Raw genomic sequence first — 23,544 nt, forward strand, 5'->3', positions numbered from 1 at the left:
AATTTGAAAAAATTGTCTCGTTAACATCTGTATATTAAATTAGTGTATCTATAGGACACTAAAAAATTTCTAAAGGTTTTAAGTTCTAGAAATGGGATAAAACTAGAAATATATTAACAGCCAATAGCATCAAATGTTGGTTAAGGGAGCATTAAGTAAATGAAAAAGTGGCTCAATTAAAAACAAACTATACAAATAGCCCTCCAAAACTCATACTAAGCAAAAGCAGGTAAGCCCTGGCCCTGACACTTAAACTAGTAGATTGATAAATTAAAACCAGCCTCTTCAGTCTTTTCCCAGGCCGAGCATACTGCATGTATTTCTTTTTCTTTCTTTTCTGTTTGTTTTTTTTTTTTTTTTTTTTTTAGGGGAAAAGCTAAGAAGGGGGAGTAATATCCCTAATTAATATCCCTGGGGAAAATGGAAGTTGTAAAGAAATCTTTTTCTATGCAACTTTTCAAATGGCTGCTAAATTTGAAAGCTCCATGGAGACTTTGATTTGATGAGGCAATTCCCATGGGTGAATCTCGGCTCATATCAGTGGGAAAGTTTAAAGTAATCCACAAAGTTTATTGGAAATACTGTATAAATATGTGTGTGTGTGTGTGTGTGTGTGTGTGTGCCCAGATGTTTCCAAAACATAAAGTGACAACTATACAAATGACCTCTATGAAATGCATTTCTTCCATTCTCATGTATTTTTTTATTGCACACATCTATAAATTGGTTTTTAAAAAAGTGCATAACTACATATACTGTGAATAGAAAAGGCTCTAGGACTAAGAGAGTAATGCAGAAAGTGTCTCACTTTAAAATATGTCTCTATAAACAGAGCCAAAACACAAAAACATCTATAATCAAGATGAATAAACACCAAGTTGTGATCCTCTTCTACAGGATTCGCATAATATCCAAATAGAAATTTGGAAGTGTCATAAGGCCCTGTCCAGCACATGCGTGCTTACACATGACTTGCAGGGATACTGGGAGAGGACAGAAAGAAACAATGTCCTTAGGAAAGCAGAGACTGTGATCCTAAGGTTTCTGAGCCAGAACCTCCCCCTGTTCTCACTCCAAGGACAGCCTCTTCTTACTCTGAAAGAAGGGCAAGTGCAAAGTGATAATCTGGGTCAATGTGATGTAAGTCTAACATTTTAGATGTTACATTTAGGGTTTTTTTATATTAAATAACAATCAGCCAATATAAATTCCTTGGGAGGTGGCGTCAAAATTAGATGGATTGGGGAGATGTAAAAAAAAAAACATTGTCTGACTTTAACTTTCTTCCTTACTGGAGATAATTTAAAACATGCTAGATTCAGTACAAAGAGGGTATTTTTTCCCTAAACCTCTAGACTAGTGTTCCAATCTGTTAAAAGTCATGGAATGATCACTTGATAAACACAAAATGCTCATTTCAAGTGGCTTAGCATTTTCCTTTTAAACTGTTCCGCAAATACTCCACAATATTATTGACATGTCAGTGTTATTACAAAATATCATTAATAGAGTCTTAGATAAAAGATATGTGGGGTATAAGTGTTCTCATGTAGTTCATCCACAGCTGAGAAAGCCACATTGTATGAGTATTATTGTAAGCAAAATTCAGTAAGCCATCAGCTCTAACTGGTTTTTCCCCCAAAATGAATAAATCAAGATGTTTATTTTCCGGCGCTGGGGGTGGGGGTGGGGTGGAAATTTAGGAGTTTGGGATTAAAATATACACACTAGTATATATAAAATAGATAACCAACAAGGACCTACTGTATAGCACAGGGAACTACACTCAATATCTTGTAATAAGCCATAATGGAAGAGAACAAAAAAAGAATATATATATTCATATAGATATGTATAACTGAATCACTTCGCTCTCCACCTGAAATTGACACATCATAAATCAACTATATTTCAATAAAAAAAATTTTTAAGATGTTTATTTTGCAAGTTTTAAATAGATCAGAAGAAAAAATCATATTCATCCAGAATGACTCATGTGATTTTGTGATTTTTTTTTTGATAATTTACCAAAACAGCCCATCATACAGCTCTCAACCCTATACTGAGTATCCTGTTGATCTTCTTTCTCTAAAGAAGGGGTGTGTTTGATGGTTGCTCTGGTGATTATCACTGTTTAATGAATAGGAGAATGTAAAAGCATGCCAATAAGGCCAAAGCACAAATTACAGCTGTATTGTGGTTACTTGAAATAGTGCAACCAGGGTGCCTTTTGGATGAAACTCGAGCTTGGCTAAGTCCCCATTCAGCAAATGCTGGACTGTGAGGTCTGAAAAGATGTTCTCTGGCAAGTTCTCAGGCTGATCCTTTTTTTTATACTGATAGCGTATGAGTAAGCCGTAAACATAAATGAAACCAAAATGGGGGAAAAAAAATCTGGATAGATTGTCTGTGAGTAAAAAACCTAGTTAATTTGGTAAGAAAATTAGCAATTAGTTGTGACTAATTTTCATCATTCTAAAATACTACTACACGAATGGCAGTAAGTAAGAAAAGTTAACAGAAAGATGGAATAACTGAATTGTTAAGTAGCAGAGGCATGAAAATGACCCAAGAAGCCCTGTAGTCCAGAAGGAGCCCATCAGAATGAGGGATAGAGCTCTCTCTGCTAAATATTTGTTTATCTTGCAAATAAAAGAGAGTTTTGTTTTGTTTTTAGTTTTGGTTCCTAAGGCCTTGAATTCAGAATTAAGCCTTTGAATTAAATTTAAAAGAATGTAAGTAAATAATAGGGGAGAAAAGGCAAATCACTTCATGGAGTGTAAGGTTAATAGTTAACCTGATAATGAGGTCGGAATCTCATTCCATATGTTAAACTACCCCAATTAGGTAGTGCTAAATGTCTAACTATTGGGCATTACTGCTGAAATGCAAGAAGGGCCTCTGAGGAGACCAAAGAGGTCAGCAGGAGGTCTCTGGCCTCTACTCAATAGAGAGTACCATTCAGGGGATTTGTTCTAGCTAAAACTGGAGGGTTTCTGTCTGTTTGCTTTTTTTCTTACTTTAGTTACTCTTGGTTTGTTATCATTTGTATTATTTATTTTACGGTTAAACTATAAGCCTAAGTTGCATCACCGGTGCCTCGAGAAACCTCCTCCTGCCGGTTTGCTGGTGTTTTGTCCTTGGGCATCAGTGGTTGCCCTGATGCCAAGAGATGTTGAGGTCTGCCTGGGTCTATTAAGTAAACACGAGGTTGGGAACTCAAGCGGACGCCGAGTTGGGGTGGGGTGGGGGCTTCTGGAAGCCCGTGGGCGGCCCTATCCGGGTCAACTGCCACCAGGGCCTGGCCTCCGTTGGCAAACGTGTGGTCAGAGGAGAGGTGGCCGGGCACCCTGCCAGGAAAGGCCCTCACCAATGTGACCTCGCTGCCCCTCGCTGTCTCACACGGTCCCACTCTGCCCTACGCTGTCCCTCAAGGTTCCGATGACTCACTCTGTCCTTCCTTGTCTTGCGCTGCCCGTGATGTCCCACACTGTCCCACCCTGTCCCGCGCTGTCCCTCCCACGCAGCGGCCCGCGAGCCTCGTGGTGAGCGCGTGGCTGCAAACGGCAGACGCGCCCCCCCCCCACGAGGCCGGCCCATCAGAAGCTCCGCTCGCCTCCCCCCGGTGCCCTCGGCCCACCCACGCGGCGGCGGCCCGCGGACAGGGGAAGACAAAACCCTCCCTGGGGCTGGAAACGGTGGAAACCCCGCGCGAGGCGCGGCGCCGCCTTTGGGTCGGGCAGGAACCGCGGCCGAGGCCGGGCGGCCCGCACACTTCAGAGGAAGATTCCCGGGAGGGGGTTCTCGGAGCTGGGCAGCGGCTACCAGGATCCGGCAGAGGGGAGGAGCCCAGACCGCGGCGGCCCAGAAACACGGCCCGCGGGAGACAAAGACTGCTTCCCCGCGGAGCCGCGCGACGACGGCGGACCCCACGCGAGCGCCTCCGGATCCCATGCGAGCGCCTCCGGATCCCACGCGAGCGCCTCCGCCGCGATATCGCCCCTTTAAGCGGCTCGCGCCCGGGATTGGCTGCGCGGGGGAGGTGGGGCGGTGAGCGGCGACGTCACGGCCCCGCCCACTTACTATATAGTGAGGCGGCGACGGCGGCCGAGTGCAAGTGGGGAACGCTAGTGGGAGCGGGTGGCCGGCGAGCGGCGAGGCGCCTGCGCGGTGTCCGGGCCCCTGAGCCCGCGGCGCTGAGACAGCCGGGACGGACATGCGCGGGAGGGCGCCGTGGGGCAGCCGCGGCTTCGCTGGGGTAAGGGGCCTGCGGGGTGGGGGGGGCGGCGCCGCGCCCCTCAGGGCTCCGGGTGGCTGCAGACGCGGGGCGGGTCCCCGGGGCGCGGAGAGGGTCGCCCGGCGCGGAGTCTCCCGGGACGGAGGGAGGGGCCGGCCCGGGGCGCCAGGGACGCGGCTCCGGGAGCGGCGAGCCGGGGTCCTGCGTCCGCGGGCTGGCGGCGGCCTCGGGCTCTTTCCTCCTCCCGCCGGGGGCTGCGCTAGTCTGGTCCACACCGCGCGCCCGCAAGCCATGTCCTGGGAGCTGCGGGGGGCTGGAATCGGCGCCGGTGCTGACCCGCGGTTCTTCTGCCTAGTCTCGGCGACGACGGTCATCCCCAGTCGGTGTTCTTAATTCATCCGAGCAGCCCCGCGCCCTCCTCCTCCCCCTGCTCCTCCTCCTCCCAGGAACGTGATTCTTTGCTGTGAAGGTCCTAAATGCTGCCTCAAACGGGAAAGAACTGTAGAATTCTGTGTTCGAAACGGGAACACTTATTGGACATTCATTTGTTGTGTGTGTACGTGTGTGTTTATATGTATATCATAGTCTTATACAAATTAGATGACTCCTTTATCAGGATTGATACTGGATTGGTGCTTGCGAAGTCTTTATTAAGATTTCGTCATTGCTCGAAAGAAACCAGTCTCTTACCTGATAAAAAAATATGAGTAGAGTGTTAGTCATAAACGTAAGTGCAATCAGAATAGAGACTGTAGCTTTAAAAGAGATGTGTTGGTGACTTTAGGTGCACCTGCAACACAGGTAGGGCAGGACTGGTTTCTAGGCAACTGTCGGGGGTGAAGAAAGGTGAGGTTAAAATGCCTTTTTCCCCCCCTTCTGGAGAACAAGTGTTCTACGAAGTTTCAGGCTTTTATAAATCTGTTAAGAATGCAGTGGGGATACTTTTGTTCAGGAGACTGAAGCATCTAAATAAGTTCACCATATCTGGTTTTGCCTTCTTTTTTTAACTGCATTTCTTTCTTTTTCTTTTTCTTTTTTTTAAAATCCTTACTGGAACTATATAGTTGTAAGTGAAGTTTTCGTTAAACAAAGGCATTTTGGTACCCATTTCAGAAAATGACCAAATTTCGCTAAGACCAAAATAAAAGAAGTCGGTTGCTTGTTAACAGGCCGACTATGATTGATTACCAGTATGTCATCAATCAAGCTCTTTTCCAGATATTAGCAAATTTGAAGAGAAATACATATTGGTTTTAGCTTGGAGTTCAGACACTGTTTGTCATTGCCTTCACTTCATACAGAAGTTTCTTTTTCAGCTGTGTGTTCTTGTGGACACTTACTGGTAGGTGGGAGAGGTCTGGGAGTAATAATTTATAACCCAACAGATATTAGAGTGTAAACTCCTTAAGGGCAGGAACGCTGCCTTGCACAACTTCTGTCTTATGCAGCTTTGCACATAGTTGATGACTGATAAATAATTGCAGGAAAGCATATTTTACATTTTAAAGCTCAGCAGGATAGGACCAGTCACTGATAAAGTTCGGAAAGCAAATCTGTTGTTTTTTTTTTTTTAATGGCCGTTATGAAATGTCTGAGTTATTCATATTTTTGGCAGATAGGGAAAACCACTGTCGTGATGCACTGGGTTTCCTACTTTCGGTTCACAGTCGATTCTAGTTGCTCTTTCTGTGAGATTTAATTATACTGTAGACTTGTGTTTTTGTGTGAAAATAACTGCTGCTCCTCAGAGGATGAGCCAGATAATACTTCCTTTCTGCTAATAGTAATGGTAGCTTTTAAAAGCAAGTCACCTGGGACTTCCCTGGTGGTCCAGTGGATAAGACTCCACACTCCCAATGCAGGGGACCCGGGTTCGATCCCTGGTCAGGGAACTAGATCCCGCATGCATGCCACAACTAAGAAGCCCGCATGCTGCAACTAAAGATCCCACGTGCCGCAGCTAAGAGCCGGCACAGCCAAAATAAATTAAAAAGAAAAAAAATCAAGTCACCTAAATTACAGGTGCAATCTAACATGCTTGAAACTGACCTGAATGTCTACATACCATGAGGTTGCTTTCAAAAGGTGACCAGAGGAGGGGAAAGGTGGTGCCAGGGGTAATTCCAGGAATTGGAATGTCACAGACTCCCGCCACAGAGAGAGTCTGCTCTTAAGCTAAATGCATTTGTGTGGGTACCTCATCATCAGGATTTCTGTAGCATCCTTTGGTGCTCGTGTTTGGCAATGCGTTATAAGAGCTGATCGGGATAACTCACTAGATAAACGAAATCCAGTTGTGGCATTCTGGCATTATTCGCACAGTATAAACATGCTTTGTAAAGATAGGTAAAACTGGTGAGCTTTGGGGTTCTGAACGTACGTTACTAGCGTAAATACAGAAGTTCGTTTTAAGGTGGGGGAAGTCAACGTGGGGTTCAGATTTCAGAAAAGAAAACACGATTCTGCGGTTTGGGGTCCTCGTTGATACTTGAATCCAATTCCTTATACCATAAAATTGGGCAGTATTACCAAAAGGCCGTTGGATGTATTTTTAAAATATGGGGCTCTGGCTACATGACGTAGCCATTTTCAACTCCAAAGTGCCGTGATTCAACAAAAGATTACAGTTTAACAGAGGAAACAGTAGGAAGGTCAGGATGAGAAGACATTGTCCAAAAGCTCTTGTTAAAGACCCCCAGAATATGAAACTCGATGAGTTACAGATTGGGATTTGAAAATACTGTTCCTCTCTGCGCGGAATGCTCTTCTCCTGACTCTTCTCATGGCTGCCTTTTTTTTTTCATCCTTTAGATTCAAATTTTAAAAGTCACCTGAGAGAAGCCTTCCCTAGCCACCTGTGTGAATAGGTTCTTCTGCCTCCTTGCCCTCTCCTGCTCCCCGCTCATTCCCTTGGAAGTGACCACAATCTGAAATTGTGTGCTTACCTCTTACCTCTCTCCTCGCTAGACTGAACCTTAGGCAGCACCACCTAGCGTCGTATCTAGTCCAGAATAAGCATCCGATAACTTATTTGTGAAAATAATGAAGCCCTGCCCTCTAAAAACCAGTGAGCCAAATACATGAGCTGAGTTGTCTTCTCTGCTCAGCTGACCAGCGCTTGGGTCCTGTCCTTTGTGTCAGTTTCTCCATCTGTAACCAAGAATGTCAGGAGGAGAAACGTGGCTGTCGCCTGAAATGAAGACGCTCTAGAAAGGAGAGGTGGTGAAAGTGTAGTGGGGAAAATGCTAGATTACAGGGCAGAAGAGCCGCGATGGCCCTTTGCCAACAGGAAGATGTTTAACCTCACTTCATTTCCTTCTCTGCAAAATGGCGACTGTAATCCCTGCCTCCTCTTACAGGGATGCCTTGGGGATCAAGTGAGATAACACGTTAGAAAGTGTTTTGTCATCTGTGGACCGCTTTCCAAATACAAGACATTCTATCATTAAATTCTGGATTTTACAATAGAGCCTGATTATCCCGCCCCACAGGGATCCATGCTGGGAGTGGATTAAAAGGAGGCCCCTTGGGTATATGTAGGGACCCCTTTTTTTTTTTTTTTTTTAAAGAAATTCACGTTCTTTATTTATTTATTTATTTATTTATGACTGTGTTGAGTCTTCGTTTCTGTGTGAGGGCTTTCTCTAGTTGCGGCAAGTGGGGGCCACTCTTCATCGCGGTGCGCGGGCCTCTCACCATCGCGGCCTCTCTTGTTGCGGAGCACAGGCTCCAGACGCGCAGGCTCAGTAGTTGTGGCTCACGGGCCCAGTTGCTCCGTGGCATGTGGGATCTTCCCAGACCAGGGCTCGAGCCCGTGTCCCCTGCATTGGCAGGCAGATTCTCAACCACTGCGCCACCAGGGAAGCCCAGGGACCCCTTTTTACGGGCGGAGACAGACCCGCGTATATCAAATACCATCTTGTAACGGTTGGCGGGGCGTCCACGTGTCACTGAAGGTTGACGGTTTCAAAGAACTGTTTGAAGTGGTCACAGAATATCAGACTGATAACCTTAACCCACCCTTTCCAGAGGATACATAGGACAGACCTGCAAGTAATAACTTGTACAGGAGAATTTGAGGGAGTTGAAGTAAAATAGGAACTTTCATAGGCTGAAGGTTGCCCAAGAAAAAACCATTACCAGGCAGCGAAGCCCCAGGACAGTCTGTCTGAGCCACCCTGAAACCTTGAGCATCGTAGTGGGTCAGATCTTCCCCCGGTTTAATTAAGAGCCTGGAGAGCCGTGTGGTGTGTGGGAAGAGCCTGGCTCAAGTCTGGGCCCCAAGTTCCTGAGCTCTGCGCTTCCGGCTCCTCGGCTGTAAAGGAGGGTGGTAATAGGCACCCACCTCCCAGGGTTGTGGAGAGGATTAAATTAGTTAATACACAGAAAGCACTTGGAACAAAGCCTGTCAGATAAGTGTCCAGTGAACTAGTTATTATCCTTACTGGGTTTCTGTTCACTGTAACAATCTCGAATTACCCACTGGGTGACTTAAACGCTCATTAATTAAATTTGAAGTTTTAAAGACTCGCTTCCTATCATTAGACTGTTGTGCTCACTGCCATTAAAATTTGAATAGAAATCGTGTATCTTTTACGATTAGAAATCTACCGTGTGTATGTCTAAAAGGAATAATATTTTTCCCTCCGGTGTGTCTTTGTGTTCTGCTGGTGCTATAGTGCTCTGTAGGAAAAGCACAAAGGACAAAAGAATCCATTCCTGCTGTGGGGCGTTTCTGCTCTGTCACCAAAGCCGCGTAGGAGACTGAGGGAATCCAGAGGCTGTCGGTGACCATGGTAGTTGAAGGAATACGTTTTCTGTTGGCTTGCCATTTCTTAAAAGACTTAGCTGGAGAATATTCTGAATTATTTCAGAACTTAGGTCACCTAGCTTTGACTGCGACAGTGTGAAGATAAAACATTTTCCTGGTTGCCTTGGTTTTTACCACCTATAAGTGGGCCATTATGGGCCAGGTGCAGGGCTGCGGGAGGACAAAACGTCCATCCCCACCGCACTGGGCCACACGCACATCTTCACTGAAACCACTGAGTTTAGTTACGTGTTACTAACTTCATATAACACACTTTTAAATCATCTGGGCGTTTAACACAGAGGCTGTTGATGCTTCCGCAGTAGCAGGGCACGGAGAAGGGCACTCCTACCTTGCTGCCCCTTCTCCCTTCCCCCAGATCGTGCCTATTAAAGTGAAATCCGAGAAAAACCCTGAATTAGGGCCTGTGATTTTTGAAGAATCTTCTGCTTTTAGTGAATCAGCTCAGGCCACACAACACTATAGCGATCATAAACACTGAATGTGTTAGGGGAATGTCAAATAAGTAAGTTTTCTCTTTTTATTAATGGAAATTAAAATCCTGTAAAAGAGCTAAACTGAACGTTCAGTGCAGATCGCTTGGCCACCAGTGCTTTAGACACTAATCACAGTAAAAATAGTGAGGTTTGGTTTTGTTTTCTTTTCTTTTTCATTTTCCCAAAGGTGATTATTTTAGGCATCTTCAAAATGAAAGATGAGTTGGTTTATTTGGGGAGGGTCTAAAATCATGGTATTTGTCATGGTCTTAAGTCAGTTTCTTGTCACAGATTTTGGCTGTGAATATAGTTACCTTCTATCTCCCTGGGTATGGAAATAGGTAGGTAGGTAATTGTTAAATGCAGCTGAGAAGACCATTTATCACCCTGAATAAACAGAAATCAGGTTCTTAAACCAGATTGAAAGAAGGAAATTACGTCATGCTTTTAAATAAGGAAGCACTGGGCAGAACTGGATGAGTTGTGTGACAAAAATGTGCCCCTCCCCCTCTCGTGGATTGCCTCTGAGATTTATTAATGAGATCTGTGGCCAGGTAAGCCTATCTAGGTTATTGTCTGAAGGTAGCCTGGTTTTTAAAGAACAGTCTCAGAGGCTATCCTCAAGCAAAAGGCATGTGATTTCACCTATTGGATAAAGAATGTGCAATGTGCTTTTGGGTGTAACCCTTTTTTTTTTTTTTTTTAAGGAAAATGACCTTAAATTTAGCAATAAAAACACGGGAGGTGCGTTACAATCCAGAAGAGAGGAGAAGGTGAAATTCAGTGTTTCTAGAAAGCATCCCCTGATTGCTTTAAGTAGACACTTAGTACCACATGCCAGTTGGGAAAGTTACATTGTTAACCATTTAAGGTTCTAATTTTTTTACCCAGTCTCAAACTGTCCCCTTTGGATTTTGGAAATGAATTTAGTGAAAATTCCTTGCTGGCTACCTGCCCTAGACTTGTTCTGTTATAATTGGGCAGTGTCAGCAAATGTGAAGTTTATCCCTTACAAACCTGTGTTTTTCCCCTTTTTCACTGGTTTGTATTATAAATTACATGACTCTTTCATGTAATTACTTTTTAAAAAATGAGATGAATATTTTCTCAAAATCCACTTATTAAGTATGTGTCAGAAATGAATGAGGTCAGGATCTGCTGGGGCGGTGGGAGTGCTGTCCCAGAAAGTTAGGCTGATAGAAGGGGACCAGGGGCACAGAATAACCCGAGCCCTGGAGATCCTCCTCTGGCTTCTCCCAAGGGAGCGGGTTCCTGGAGAGGGTGGCCCTGAAGCCTAAATTGATTCCTAACAGCGACTGGGGAAAGGAGAGGCAAGAGCTGGAGAAAGGTAGATGGGGGCCTCGTTGTGAAGGCCTTCAGTGCCAGACCGAGCAGCTTTCACTGAGAAGCCTTTGAAGACTTAGACGATGTCAGAGTAGTGGGAGATGAGGGACGGCGATCTGGTGTGCAGGGTGGGTGGGGGGCTATCAGACCCGAGGCAGATCGGGACGGAAGGAAGATAGATTTGAGAAACGGCGTAGAAATAAGCTGTGGACCTTGGCGATTGAATGTACATCTGCTGTAACTCAGGTTAAAAATGGTGCCTTTTGGAGACCTGTGATCTGCTTAGACTGTGAACTGGTTTGGGAAGGGGGAGGGGATGTGCAGTGGGTGACAGGAGGCTTTTGGTTAGTAAAGTTGGAGATGCCAGGGGACCATCAGACTGGAAAGGTGATCACCAGACAATAGGAAATGCAAAGTGGAGGCTTGCGCCTGGGCTGGACTCGGGATTCGGGAAGCTGTCAACGCAGAGTTGAAGCCCTAGAGGGGGGTCAGAACTCCAGGCAGGGCCGGGTTGTAAGGAGAGAAAATAAAGGGACAGCCTCAAAAAACAGATGGTTTTAGGGGCTTTGTTTTGTTTTACTTGAATTAAAAAAAAAAAAGTGATGTTAACAGGAAAAAGTAGTTCACACCTGGGATGGGTATTTAACAGCATTTTTGACACAAAGGCTAAAAATTAGTTCATGTATTTTAGAAAAGTTACTATGCCCAAGGTTATCGAGACGCTGGCCTATACCAGGCTGAGTGGATTCACATTAGCTTTCGTATTTTTGCATTTCATCACACAATGCCATCTTGGACTTATAGATCCTGGTTTTCCCACGCAGGTATCTTTTTGCAGCCGTTTTCCTAATGAAGCGTAAGGTAGAGCTAGTTTTACAGTTATAAGGGAACAAACTTCGAAACACGGCAGCGTCAGTTAAATTTCACTTGAGCGCCGTGTTTCTTTTTGACTCGAGGTTGACCAAATTGATTGACTTTTTTTTCTTTTTTTTTTTTTTTTTTTTTACAGAGGAGTATACATATTGAATACTTCCAGAGTTTTGAGAGAGGCATAAAATAATTCCAGGTGGTTGAGTTTACAACCTGAGGAACACACTTTAAAAATTTGCTTCCAGACCCCCTGCAGGTTCCCCTTTTTGAGTCTACAGTTGGGAGTTATTTTCCAGAAGAAGAGAGCACACAGTGACACTGCCCTGGGAGCTCCCCGTGCGAGCCAGTGGGAAGTTTGGACAGTTTCATAACATGGCCCATTCACAATTCCCCATTGAAATGTAGAGGCAGGTCACCTTCGATGAATGCACAAAGACACTATTGTGGTCACAAGCGAGCTGCCTCAGTGAACACAATTCTTTTTATACTAAAAAAAAAAGAAAAAAAAATTTTTTTTCTTAAGAAAGCTTAACAAGGAGGTGATGGAAACAATGACCGAAAAATAACTTTTTCTAGAACGTGTACATAATGTTAAGGGACCACTGAAATGGAAGTCCAGAATTCCGGGGCCATTTCAGCAGAGGCGATGGTTACACAATCACCCTGTTGAAAGCGAAGATTTAGATGGCATTCGGAGGCCGACCCACAGTAATTACTGGTAGTTCTTGCTGGCCTGCAGACAGGTGAGGGCTGGGCCTCCACCATCCCCTGCAGCACTTTCCTGTAATCTGGATGGGCGATCTTCAAACGTGTGCTTTCAAACCAGTCAGATACCATATTCTTCTTCCTATCTGGCCTTTCATTTTTCTATCGCCACAGATACTGTCCCTGCCGTCCTGCCGGGGCCGTCCTGCCGGGGCTCGCAGATTGCTCAGAAACAGCACCCTAGACCACCGGGCAGGGACAGAGAGGGCGTGTCTAGCAATTTTTTGCTAAAGATTGTATCTTAAATTTTTCTTAGAGCTTAACTGCATTCAGGGGAAGTAAAAACACATTTGCTTTGTTCCTGATCTTAAAAACCAACCCTCAGAAACAACAAAAAAAGACCTCCCAATAACTTAGATTTCTGAAATGATGGGGTTTTTTTTTCCCCCTCTTCTTAATCACATATCTTTAGAGACCGATGAAAGAAAGATAATGCTTGACTATTGGAAATAATATTTTAAACCTGTTGAAATCTCTGCCTAGTATATGAAAACAGCTGACTTTGGGAGAGTAAAAAGCTGAGAAGGGCTGATCGGGCCCCGTCCTCCTTTGTCACTGAAACATTGCTGTCTGCATTCCTTTTTACGTGAAAAAAAATGAATCATAAACATTTGCAGAGTGTTTTTTTAGACCCTTAGCTTAAAAAAAAACAAAAAATAAACCCTCTGCCTTACATATTGTATACATTCACTTGATGCTGACAATACTAATAGTTAGATGGCGTTGTACAAACATCTATTCAACAGACGTTCACTTACTGAGCACCTGCTAACACCTGTTCAGGTGGTGATAATTAATGATTGGGGCGCAGCCTCTTTCCTGAGCTCACAGTCTTGTAGGGGGTGACGGATTTGACCCTGAAACAAAACTCTGACCTGCGTGCCCCTCCCCCAGCACAGCACCCATCTCACTCGTCTTGTGTCACCCACAGCCCTCAGCACGGCGCCCAGCTCTCGGTTTGTGCGAAAATACTTGCCAAGAGAATGAGAAAGCGTTAGAAAGTGTATGTACACATCGCACAGGGGGTCAGTGTAACACGGAGACTTGACAAGTGACATCCTCACCTTATTCTAAGCAAACATGCATGTCTGAAGACAGGGCAGACCTGGATGCTAATAACCGATGCACCTCGGTAATGAATACGGAAAATGGGGACTGGGGACGCCAGACACATCTGACAAGGGGGCGGAGGGGTCTGAAGGTGAGGAACTGCTAGGCTAAGAAAGCTGTGATCCATGCCTCGCAGCTAGGCAGGACAGACATAAATTACTAGGCACTTCACAGGGGAGAATGTGGAGAATGCAGTCTTCAGTTTGCCTCTAAAAGGCAGGAGGACGCCATCCAGCCCTCTGCCGAAGCCGGTCATCCTGCAGAACTTGATTTCCACAGGAGAGTGGAAACGAGTATCTTCATATGTAACGATTTCTTTATTCTCGCAAAAGTAATAACTGGAGAATTTGTCTCCCCGGGGCCCACCCCGAAATACAGAATCCAAGTGAATGCTGGGCTTGTGGGGTTGGTTATCAGGGGCCGAGTGTAGACTCTCCTGCTTCATCAAAGCGTTGGGTCTTAGAGAATATTAGTGCTGCAGATTCGAGCACAGTAATTTCTGAAATTACTTGTGTAGCTCGGGGGTCGGGGTGGGATGAGCTCCACTCTCAACACAGCCACACACTGGAAGGTCGGCGTGTGTGCTCTGGCGGGTGAGGCCGCTGTGCTGTGCAGCTCTCAGCGCGCAGGAGCTCTGCCTCCGCTGGCGACAGACTGTATCCCCCAGACTGTATCCTGTTGGCTGAAAGCATCTCACATCCTGGATTAGTACATACCCCCGCCCCCCAGAAAAGACTTATCATGTCTACATTTCCGTACCCTCGTGAAAAGTAAGAGCTGGTAACATAAAAGTGGAAGAACTGAGTGGAAGTCGGTCGTGGAACGTTTCTATTCCACAGCCCCCGAACTTCTCTCACTGTGGCGAGTTCCGCGTGTTTCGGGATTGTTCCCTTTACTCTCTCCTCTGTGTCCCCTCTAGGGAATGAAAACCACTGGCTGACCACACATCCCTCCTTGGGCTTCACGAGTTTGAAGACTTCCCAGAATAAGGCACAATGTCCATGGCCGGAGTCGCTGCTCAGGAGATCAGAGTCCCGTTAAAAACTGGGTTTCTGCACAATGGCCAAGCCCTGGGGAGCCTGAAGGCCTGCTGGGGGGGCCGCGGCGAGTTTGAGAAGTAAGTGCAGGACGTGGGGCCGCTGGAGCCTGAGTGTGCGACGTCCGAGTGAGGGCGGGGACGCGACTGCTGCCTGTTTGACACCAAGGTGTCCGTCCTTTCCTTTCAGCGGCTTTTTGAACATCGACCCCATAACCATGGCCTGCAGTCTGAACTCGACGGCGCAGGCGCACCTAACATCCATAGGTACGTGTCCTGAAAGCCCAGGCGCCCCTGGCACTTGGGGAGGAGGGTGGTGGCAGCCCCTGCCGTGACCTTGGCCTCCAGCATTATTTTCTAAATGAGGGGACGACCTGAGCCGTTTCCGACAGGAGCCGGACCCCTAGTGGCGACAGATTCTGAAGCTAAGCGTGTTCTTAGCCGCCTTTGCACCTCAGCCTGAGTCGCTGGGTCTCCCTGTGGAGGTGTGAGCTTCTAAAGGCATCCCAGCCATGAGACGTAATAACTTTTAGGAACCCCGGACAGGATCTCTCTTCTTCCTGACGAGCCTCGAATGCTCGTTTGAAAGTGACAAAGCGGTATAAGTGTTGACAAAAACGTAGAAGACTGTGTGTGTTAGTCCTTCTAACGTGAACCTGGCGTTCCTTAGATTTTTGCCAAGGGCTGCTTGTCCCATCGCAGGCGCGTCTCTGGCTCGCGGTATCGCGAGGGGCCGGGTGAGGCTTCGTCCTGTCTCAGGGCCGCCCTGCATGTGCTGTGTGGCCCGCCTCCCAAAGGGCCAGGTTGGCGCAGGCTGGCACTCGCGTAACTTACACGCTGCTCGCCTTCTGTGGATTCTGCACACGTCACAGAACCTGTCTGGGGCGTGTGGGCATGTGCCGCGCACACGTCCAAGGCAGATAGAAGAGATCATTGGTTCTCTGAACCAGATCGGGTGCGTTCCCCACCTCCGGGCAGACCCGACGCCCGCGGCGCTTGCCTGGCTGTGCTCGGCGTTCCAGCGGCTGGGTGTTTGGCCAGGAGCGACCCGGCAGAAGGTGGCAGGAGCGCGGGCAGCTGAGGGCGAGCACGGTCGGTCTTGGGTAACCTCTCGGGTTCCTTCCAGGGCGCGCTTCCAGGTCGGCTGCGATGAATGGGAGCCACTTTCCAGAGCACGGCCCCTCCGCCAAGTCCCGCCTGCCCCCTCTCATCATCCCCCCGAGTGAAGGCTGGGGGCAGCAGGAGGACCGGGTGGCGTGTGGGTTGAAGAAGCTGGCAGTGAACGGGGTCTGTGCCTCCACGCCCCCGCTCACCCCCATCAAGACGCCCCCGCCCCTCTTCCCTGGCGTGGCTCCCTGCGAGCGGGGCTCCAGGCCCCTGCCGCCGCTGCCCATCTCCGAGGACCTCTCCCTGGACGAGACGGACTGCGAGGTCGAGTTCCTGACCAGCTCGGACACGGACTTCCTTCTAGAAGACTGCGCGCTCTCCGACTTCAGACCCGACGGCCCCGGCAGACGCAGCTTCCGAGGGTGCGGACAGATCAACTATGCGTATTTCGACACCCCGGCCGTCTCGGCCGCGGATCTCAGCCAGGCGCACGACCAGGCTGCCGGGGGGACGAGTGCCAACCCCCCTCCGTCCCAGGCCCACCGGAGACTGAGGAGGTCTCACTCAGGCCCCGCAGGGTCCTTTAACAAGCCGGCCATCAGGATCTCCAGCTACGTGCACAGGGCTTCTCCCAACTCCGACGACGACAAGCCCGAGGTGCCCCCCCGGGTCCCCATCCCTCCCCGGCCGGCCAAGCCGGACTACAGAAGGTGGTCGGCCGAAGTCACTTCCAGCACCTACAGCGACGAGGACAGGCCCCCCAAAGTCCCGCCGAGAGAACCCTTGTCCCGGAGTAACTCCCGCACCCCGAGCCCCAAAAGTCTCCCGTCTTACCTCAACGGGGTCATGCCCCCCACGCAGAGCTTTGCCCCTGACCCCAAGTACGTGAGCAGCAAAGCCCTGCAGAGACAGCACAGCGAGGGGGCCGCCGGTAAGGTCCCCTGCATCCTGCCCATCATTGAAAACGGGAAGAAAGTGAGCTCAACGCATTATTACCTGCTCCCTGAGAGGCCACCCTACCTGGACAAATATGAAAAGTTTTTTAGGGAAGCAGAAGAGACACACGCAAGCACTCCCATCCAGCCCCTCCCTGCCGATGGCGGTGTCTTTTCGGCCCCGGAAAAGCTGGACTCGAAACCAAGAGTGGATCTGGCAGGCCACCCGAAGCGCAGACATTTCTCCTACGTGGTTTCCCCTTAGACCCTGGGTCCTGGCTCAGCAGAGGTGCCGCAGCAGCCAGCGGTTCTCCTGCCGTTCTCCAGCCTGATGGCGGTTCACAGGAAGACGGCGCAGGTCGCAGGGTCAGAGACTCGAACTGTCTGTCTTAAAGAGAAGGGTTTAGACGGTCGTGAGGTGCTGCCATGCTGAGCATCCCTGACCATGTTAGCGGCGGAGAAAAGTCTGCTCAAGTCTGTGATTTAAAGATGTGATGAGGGAAGGAAGGATGGGGACATTTCTGTACGTGCGCACGTTACGCACCCGTACCTACACTTGTGGTAAAATCGTAGATCCTAGTTGCAAGTTAACCAAGTAGTTGCTATCTTAGAGTAATATATATTTAGAATGATAAAAACTAAAGCTGGAGGATGGCTCCTGATAGACTGAAAACTGAGCAAATGGAAGAGAATACAGAATACAGTATCGTTTAGATCAAAATCATTAAAAAAAACACACACACAAAAAACCAACTATTTCTGCTTACTAAGTTTGAGGATTTCTGGCTCTGAGGCCTGTTCTGTTTTGCCTCATTCATTTTTGCAACAGTTTTTCCATGGAGGGCAGGCCATTCGTTCTTTCCGTGACTTAACATGCCTCGTTCAAGTCATCCCAAGAGCTAAATCCTTTAGGTCTTGCTTTCTGGTCTGTTGAGGGGAGGGATGGCCACATATTTGGTACTGTATTCTCACCTGTCCATGTCTCACATCTTGAAAAATGGGAAGGTAACAGAATTAGTCAATCATTTTTCCTTACCATTCCTGCTGTATTCTACACCCCCCCAACCCCCGAAACACAGGGCGCTCGGGGGAAAACAAACTAAACTCTTCGCCAGTGCTGAGGATGTCAGTTGAAGCAATAATGAAACAGCAATGCGCTTGAGAGGATCTGTGTGGGGATGTGTGTCGTGGTTTTTTTGTTTGTTTGTTTCTTGTTTTTTTGTCTTGGGTTTTTTCCCTCCCCTTTTTTAGACTGTATAAGTAAACGAATACAACACAAGCTGGCCTTGTGTTGCTGGTTCCTCTTCAGTATTTCCTGGGGATTGTTTGCTTTTTAAGTAAAACACTTCTGACCAACAGCCCAGTATGTCTTAAGAGCAGAGGTCACCTCAGCACCTGCTGTGGAAACTCTCACAGTCCGCTGCTCCGCTCGGATTCGCTGAGACACAGAGCTCACGTTCCCATTTTCACAAGCTTCGCTGTATTTATCTTGTGTAGAGCCGCACAAAGGAGATGGTGCTCAGTAACAGAAGTACCTTACTGCGATGTTCTTCATATTAAACAAGCTGTTTACAGTTTAAACTGCTGAGTGATGTTATTTGAGCTATTTAAAGCTTATATTTTAGTATGAACTAAATGAAGGTTAAAACATGCTTTAGAAAAATGCACTGATTTCTGCATTTATGTGTACAGTATTGGACAAAGGATTTTATTCATTTCTGTTGCATTATTTTGAATATTGTCTTTTCATTTTAATAAAGTTATAATACTTATTTATGACACCGTTAATAATGTTTCTTGCCTACACTCTTATAAAATTTTGTGTCTCGAGTAATATGACAACATGACCATTTTTAAGCACAAGGGAAGATTTTTAAGCAGTCTAACATAGGCTTGAAATTTACCACCATTCCCTAAAATGACAAACGATTTAAGCAATGTACATTTAAGTAGTATACAGACAGTGAAAACGAGCTGTTTGTATTTACCTATAACAATTAAGAAGGTGCGCCTGAATTGATGCTGGTTTGTTGCTGTGGAAACAGAGTCCTTCTGGGGAGGGGCGTCCCCATCAAGGGAGCTGTAGCAGGAAGGAGCCGGCTCTGACGTGGACCTGATGTGACGCATTCTGAGTTTGAGGACTAGGTCTGGATTGCCCTGGGCCCTTGGGGAGGCTATGCTTCTTGCTTGATGCAAGGCCACCAAAGGAAGCCCAGCCTGCCCTGGCCTCTCATTGAGTCACAGATTTGGGAGGCGGGAGGAGGCTGGGATACTGTCAGGGAGGGTGCCTGTCTGGTGTCGCCGGGCCCTTTGCCTGTTCTCCTCCCTTTCCTCTCCCTGTGGCTGAAATCCAGCTGCCTGCCGTCCCCCGCCCCCGCCCTCGACACTTCCCAGCTTCCTGGGTGACGGCAAAGCTCTCCATGACCTTAACTGCACCCCTGCCTGTGCTTGGTTCCTTCCAGAGTAAAGAGTGAGGACTCGAAAATGGAAGATCTGGGCTGAAAGTCCAACTCCGGCTCTTTCTAATGATGTGTTGGGCAGATTCTTTGAAATCTCTGTATCTCAGTTTTCTCATTGGTAAAACTGGGGGAGAGGGTGACAGCTACGATAGGGAATTATCTGTGACAACTGCCTATAAACCAGTAGCTGGTACACAGTGAGGGCCCGGTCTGTGAACTGATTTTATGATTCTCTGTCGCTCATCCTCACCCCACAAGTTGGGCGTTATTTCTGGCAATTGACAGATGAAGAAATGGGTTTGAGGAGTTCCTTCAGCAGACATTTGTTGAATAACTACCAAATGCTAGATAGGGCCTCAGAAAACACACCCAGGCCCTTATGGAATTTGAAGCAGTACCTAGTGACCATTTGTGATAAACGCTGGAAAGGAATGAACAGTGGTGGTGACGGAATGACAAAGCGGCCCCCACCTCTCTGAGGTGATGAGATCTGAAAGGATGGAATCTGAGCCCAAGGAGGCAGAGTGAGCTGGGAGGGTCAGTAGGGGGAACCGCAAGGCTGGAGGGAAGCTGGGCATCTGCCAGGGGCCGGAAGTTACCCAGCGAGAGGCACAACGGGAAAGGGTAGCGGATGCCACTCAAAGGTCTAAGCAGGGGATGGATGGGATGGGATGTGTTTTAAGAAGACCAGTGGCTGTTGCATGCAGAACGGATTGGAAATGGGGAGACTTCAGGACAGAGGCTGTCGGAACTGAGATCCGCGTGTCCGGCGGTGGAGACGGAGAAACACTGGCGTGGAAGATACTTGGAGGTAGAAATAGCAGGTGGTGATCTCAGGTGGGAGGCAGAGCCAGTGTGTGGCCCGGGCCACTGTGCCTGTCCCCCAGCTTCTGGGGGCTTCTCATCACGGCACTGACACCGCGCCATCTGCAGCTCGTATTAGTTGCCTCTTTTTCCCCCTCCACTGCCTTTTCTTTGTACTGTGGTCAAGACCATCTTTAATTCATTGCGTATTTGCTTCCCTCTCACCTTCATGTTGTTCCTTGATTTTTTTTTTTTTTTGGGAACTCCTTTATTTATTTGTTTGTTTGTTTGTTTGTTTATGGCTGTGTTGGGTCTTCGTTTCTGTGCGAGGGCTTTCTCTAGTTGCGGCAAGCGGGGGCCACTCTTCATTGCGGTGTGCGGGCCTCTCACTATCGTGGCTTCTCTTGTTGCGGAGCACAGGCTCCAGACGCACAGGCTCAGTAGTTGTGGCTCACGGGCCCAGTTGCTCCGCGGCATGTGGGATCCTCCCAGACCAGGGCTCGAACCCGTGTCCCCTGCATCGGCAGGCGGATTCTCAACCACTGTGCCACCAGGGAAGCCGTTCCTTGATTTTGCGAGACTATTATCTTTTCCTATTTCTTCCTGGCCAGTGCCACTGTGACCAGAATGCTATCCATAACACCACTTGCCAACTCAGTCCTTGGCCAGCACACAGAGCAGATGGAATTCTAAGCGCTCCCCTGGCCTAGGGCAGCCCTGGGCCTGCCCTCTTAGTGTTGATAAGACCGTTATGGGCGAGGAGACAGCGGCTCTTAGCTGCCACTGAATGCGCTGTTGGGTCCTCACTTAAAGACAGGTCTTACCTAGTTAACAAAGCTCTGGCCTAAAGTCAGGAAGTGCGGGCTCATCTCAACCTCCCACGTCCTCCGGGAAGGATTCCCTGAGCTTCCCTTCCCCGTCAGTGGGAGACCACAGCAGAGCAGGGCCCAGCCCTACGCAAACAGAAGGAATTTATTATTAAGGACCGTTTCATGGCAGAAAGCAGAAGCTAAGTTCAAGAGGAGTCCTTTGTTAAGTCAACCCAAAATCTGGATAGTATTAAATTCCAAGTCTCTCTAGGCTGCAATAATCAAGTATGCATTGCCGATCTTACTAAATTCCACATTCTAATGGAAGTTTAATCTTGTTTATGCGTTGCTTATTTCTCTTTAGGTCTCAAGGGATGTCTTAACTGTGTTATGAAAAGATCTTGTAAAAGGATGTTTCTTCAATGCTAGGGGCCCTAGTCAAAACAACAGAGCCATAGATTTTTCTAGAGCAATTCATAGTCGGAGAAAAGAGAACTACATCCGCCTACTGGTTTAAGAATCAAAATATATATTAAGCTATTCTCTATTTTAGTTCTTTTTTTAAATTTTTTATTTAGTTTATTTTTTGACTGTACTGAACGGCTTGCAGGATCTTAGTTCCCCAACTAGGGAATGAAACCCGTGTCCCCTGCAGTGGAAACAGGGAGTCTTAACCACTGGACCGCCAGGGAAGTCCCTCTATTTTAGTTCTTAATTTCATCACATAATTTATTATATTAGGGTATATGGAGACATTTTCTTAAGAATAAGCTCCTAGCATGGTTATTTCATACATAGCTTTGTTTTTCTTTGTTTTGTTTTGTTTTTTTACTTTTCGTTTTGAGATTAATTATAGATTCAAAAGTTTCAAAAACAGTACAGAGAGGTCCCCTGTACCCATTACCCAGATTTCCCCAATGGTAACATATAATCATAGTCCAAAATCAAAACCAGGAAATTGCCATTGCCACAACACATATATATACAGTATTTTATTTAGCAATAGTTACTATCAAAATGGACTTAGGGCCTACTTTTTAAAATAATTAACTTAGAAATTCATTTCAGCATTCTGTTAGGCATTTTGTGAAAAGCTAATAAAACTTTAAAAATATGTTGCCATGTAAAAATTTCTACATTATGGTAATGGCAACTGAGAAGATAAAACTGACTCATGTTGGTTTTGACCTGCCAAGATTTTCCACAAGATTAATTTGCATTAGCTCTAGTAAAGATATTACTTCAACCTTTGAGGATTCTTGAAGGATTTTTCCTTTAAAGGCCTTCAGATAGACAGATTGAGGTTCCACACCTTTGAATCTGAATCGTGTAACAAACCAGGGAGCAAACTGTGAATTTCCAATCCAGTACTAAAGCTTGGGAATAGGGGGCATGGTGGTGGTATGGACTCTTGATTTTAAGAAAATAAGCTTAGGTCAAACTAAGACACTCAGAGACTGGTTTGCTTTGCAGACTAGACCATTTGACAAACGTTCTGACCCTTTTCCTCTCCACATTTGAATCATACACCTTTTAAGAGAAGTTTTGGGGTTTTATTTGGAAAGTAGAGAGAGAATAGGGCAGAAGGTTCAAGTGCATCGGAAGTCAGCTAGCCTCTCCTTGTACTAAGCGAAACAATGTAACTGAAGCATGTCTAATGCAATCTGAGGGTGTGAATTTTCATGCTTGCTTTTCACTTGAATGTATCAAACTTCAAGATACTTCTACCTAAGCAGCCCAGATCTGTTACTAGAGCGTGTTTAGACAGGCTTACCTCGGCTTTCACGTGATCTGCCCAGAATTCAGTGGCAAAGGTAGGTATAGTGTTTATGTTTTCCAGCACCTGCAGAAATGCTTTCACATCAGAGCAGCCCTTGACGGCCCTTTGCTTCTCAGGCCCACGGCCACCTGGCAGGGCCGCAGGTGGGGTTTGGGATGGAGAGGGGGCTGGAGGTGGTTGGGAAGGTTTTCCCTGCCTAGAAAGAGAACTGCTGGCAGGCCACTGGGCTTACACGTGCCTCCCCTATGCCGTCATCCTTCACCCTGTGATCCCATAAAATGGACCGGAACCCAAAGCAAGCCCACCTGTAGCAAGTTCTCGAAAACAGCATCCATGATGGCATGTAAATCTTCTCTTCCTCCCTCTCCCAACCAAAGTAAAAGGGGGGACCGAGGGGTTATAACCAAGGGACTGGTCCTTGGGAACGTACGAGCATTCGTCATCTTGAACTCTGTGCCCCGATGGGAAAAGGCAGCACCTTCATTCCTTGGAAATAACTTTGGATCCATGTCAAATAAACATCTTAATCACATGCTTCTTGCGTGTTTCTTCATTTCGCAGTTATGAGGGATTAGCCCAGCGCCTCCCCTGGGACTGCGTGACTTTTGTACACTCCCCTCTTGTGTAAGGCAGGATGAGTCTCTCTGTCTGGCCTGAGCCCTGAGTGGCCCTGGGCTCAGCACACAGGAAGCTGTATTTCGCCTGGGCCAGCTCCTCGGCTGTGCTGGGGTTCTCGCAGGCACTAGTGTCCTGTACACAGTTTTCTACCTAGTAACCGATCACAGCTCTTGGCTAAGCAGAAGCCGGGTCCGGATCCCGAGGTTCAGGGAGGCCTGGGAGCCCGGCTCAGCTCACCCACAGCAGCCCACACGCATGATAAGACTTGTCTGCGTATCGTCCCGGCCCGAGAGGCTCTAATTACACGTCTGGGGCTCGCAGGAGCCCAGGTGGCCCGGCTCACACGATCCCAGAACTGTGAAG

The 23,544-nt window shown here is 47.3% G+C and overlaps 1 protein-coding gene across 1 annotated transcript; it reads left to right on the forward strand.

Moving 5' to 3' along the window:
• The first annotated feature begins 4,093 nt into the window (after positions 1 to 4,093).
• Positions 4,094 to 19,253, forward strand: ERRFI1 (ERBB receptor feedback inhibitor 1). Its single transcript, XM_082461296.1, has 4 exons — positions 4,094 to 4,258; positions 14,553 to 14,750; positions 14,860 to 14,936; positions 15,796 to 19,253. Exons 2-4 carry the CDS (start codon positions 14,629 to 14,631, stop codon positions 16,974 to 16,976), a joined length of 1,380 nt encoding a protein of 459 aa, XP_082317422.1. The 5' UTR covers positions 4,094 to 4,258; positions 14,553 to 14,628; the 3' UTR covers positions 16,977 to 19,253.
• The last annotated feature ends 4,291 nt before the right edge of the window (positions 19,254 to 23,544 follow it).

This window comes from Balaenoptera physalus (genome assembly GCF_965194825.1).
Source record: "Balaenoptera physalus genome assembly, chromosome: 1".
Lineage (NCBI taxonomy): Eukaryota > Metazoa > Chordata > Mammalia > Artiodactyla > Balaenopteridae > Balaenoptera > Balaenoptera physalus.

Bases quoted from the DNA above. Each gene is read 5' to 3' on its own strand.
- ERRFI1 (XM_082461296.1), top strand. From the start codon at position 14,629: ATGTCCATGGCCGGAGTCGCTGCTCAGGAGATCAGAGTCCCGTTAAAA. The intron at 14,751-14,859 runs GTAAGTGCAGGA...CTTTCCTTTCAG, and splicing joins GGCCGCGGCGAGTTTGAGAA to CGGCTTTTTGAACATCGACC. The intron at 14,937-15,795 runs GTACGTGTCCTG...GGTTCCTTCCAG, and splicing joins GGCGCACCTAACATCCATAG to GGCGCGCTTCCAGGTCGGCT.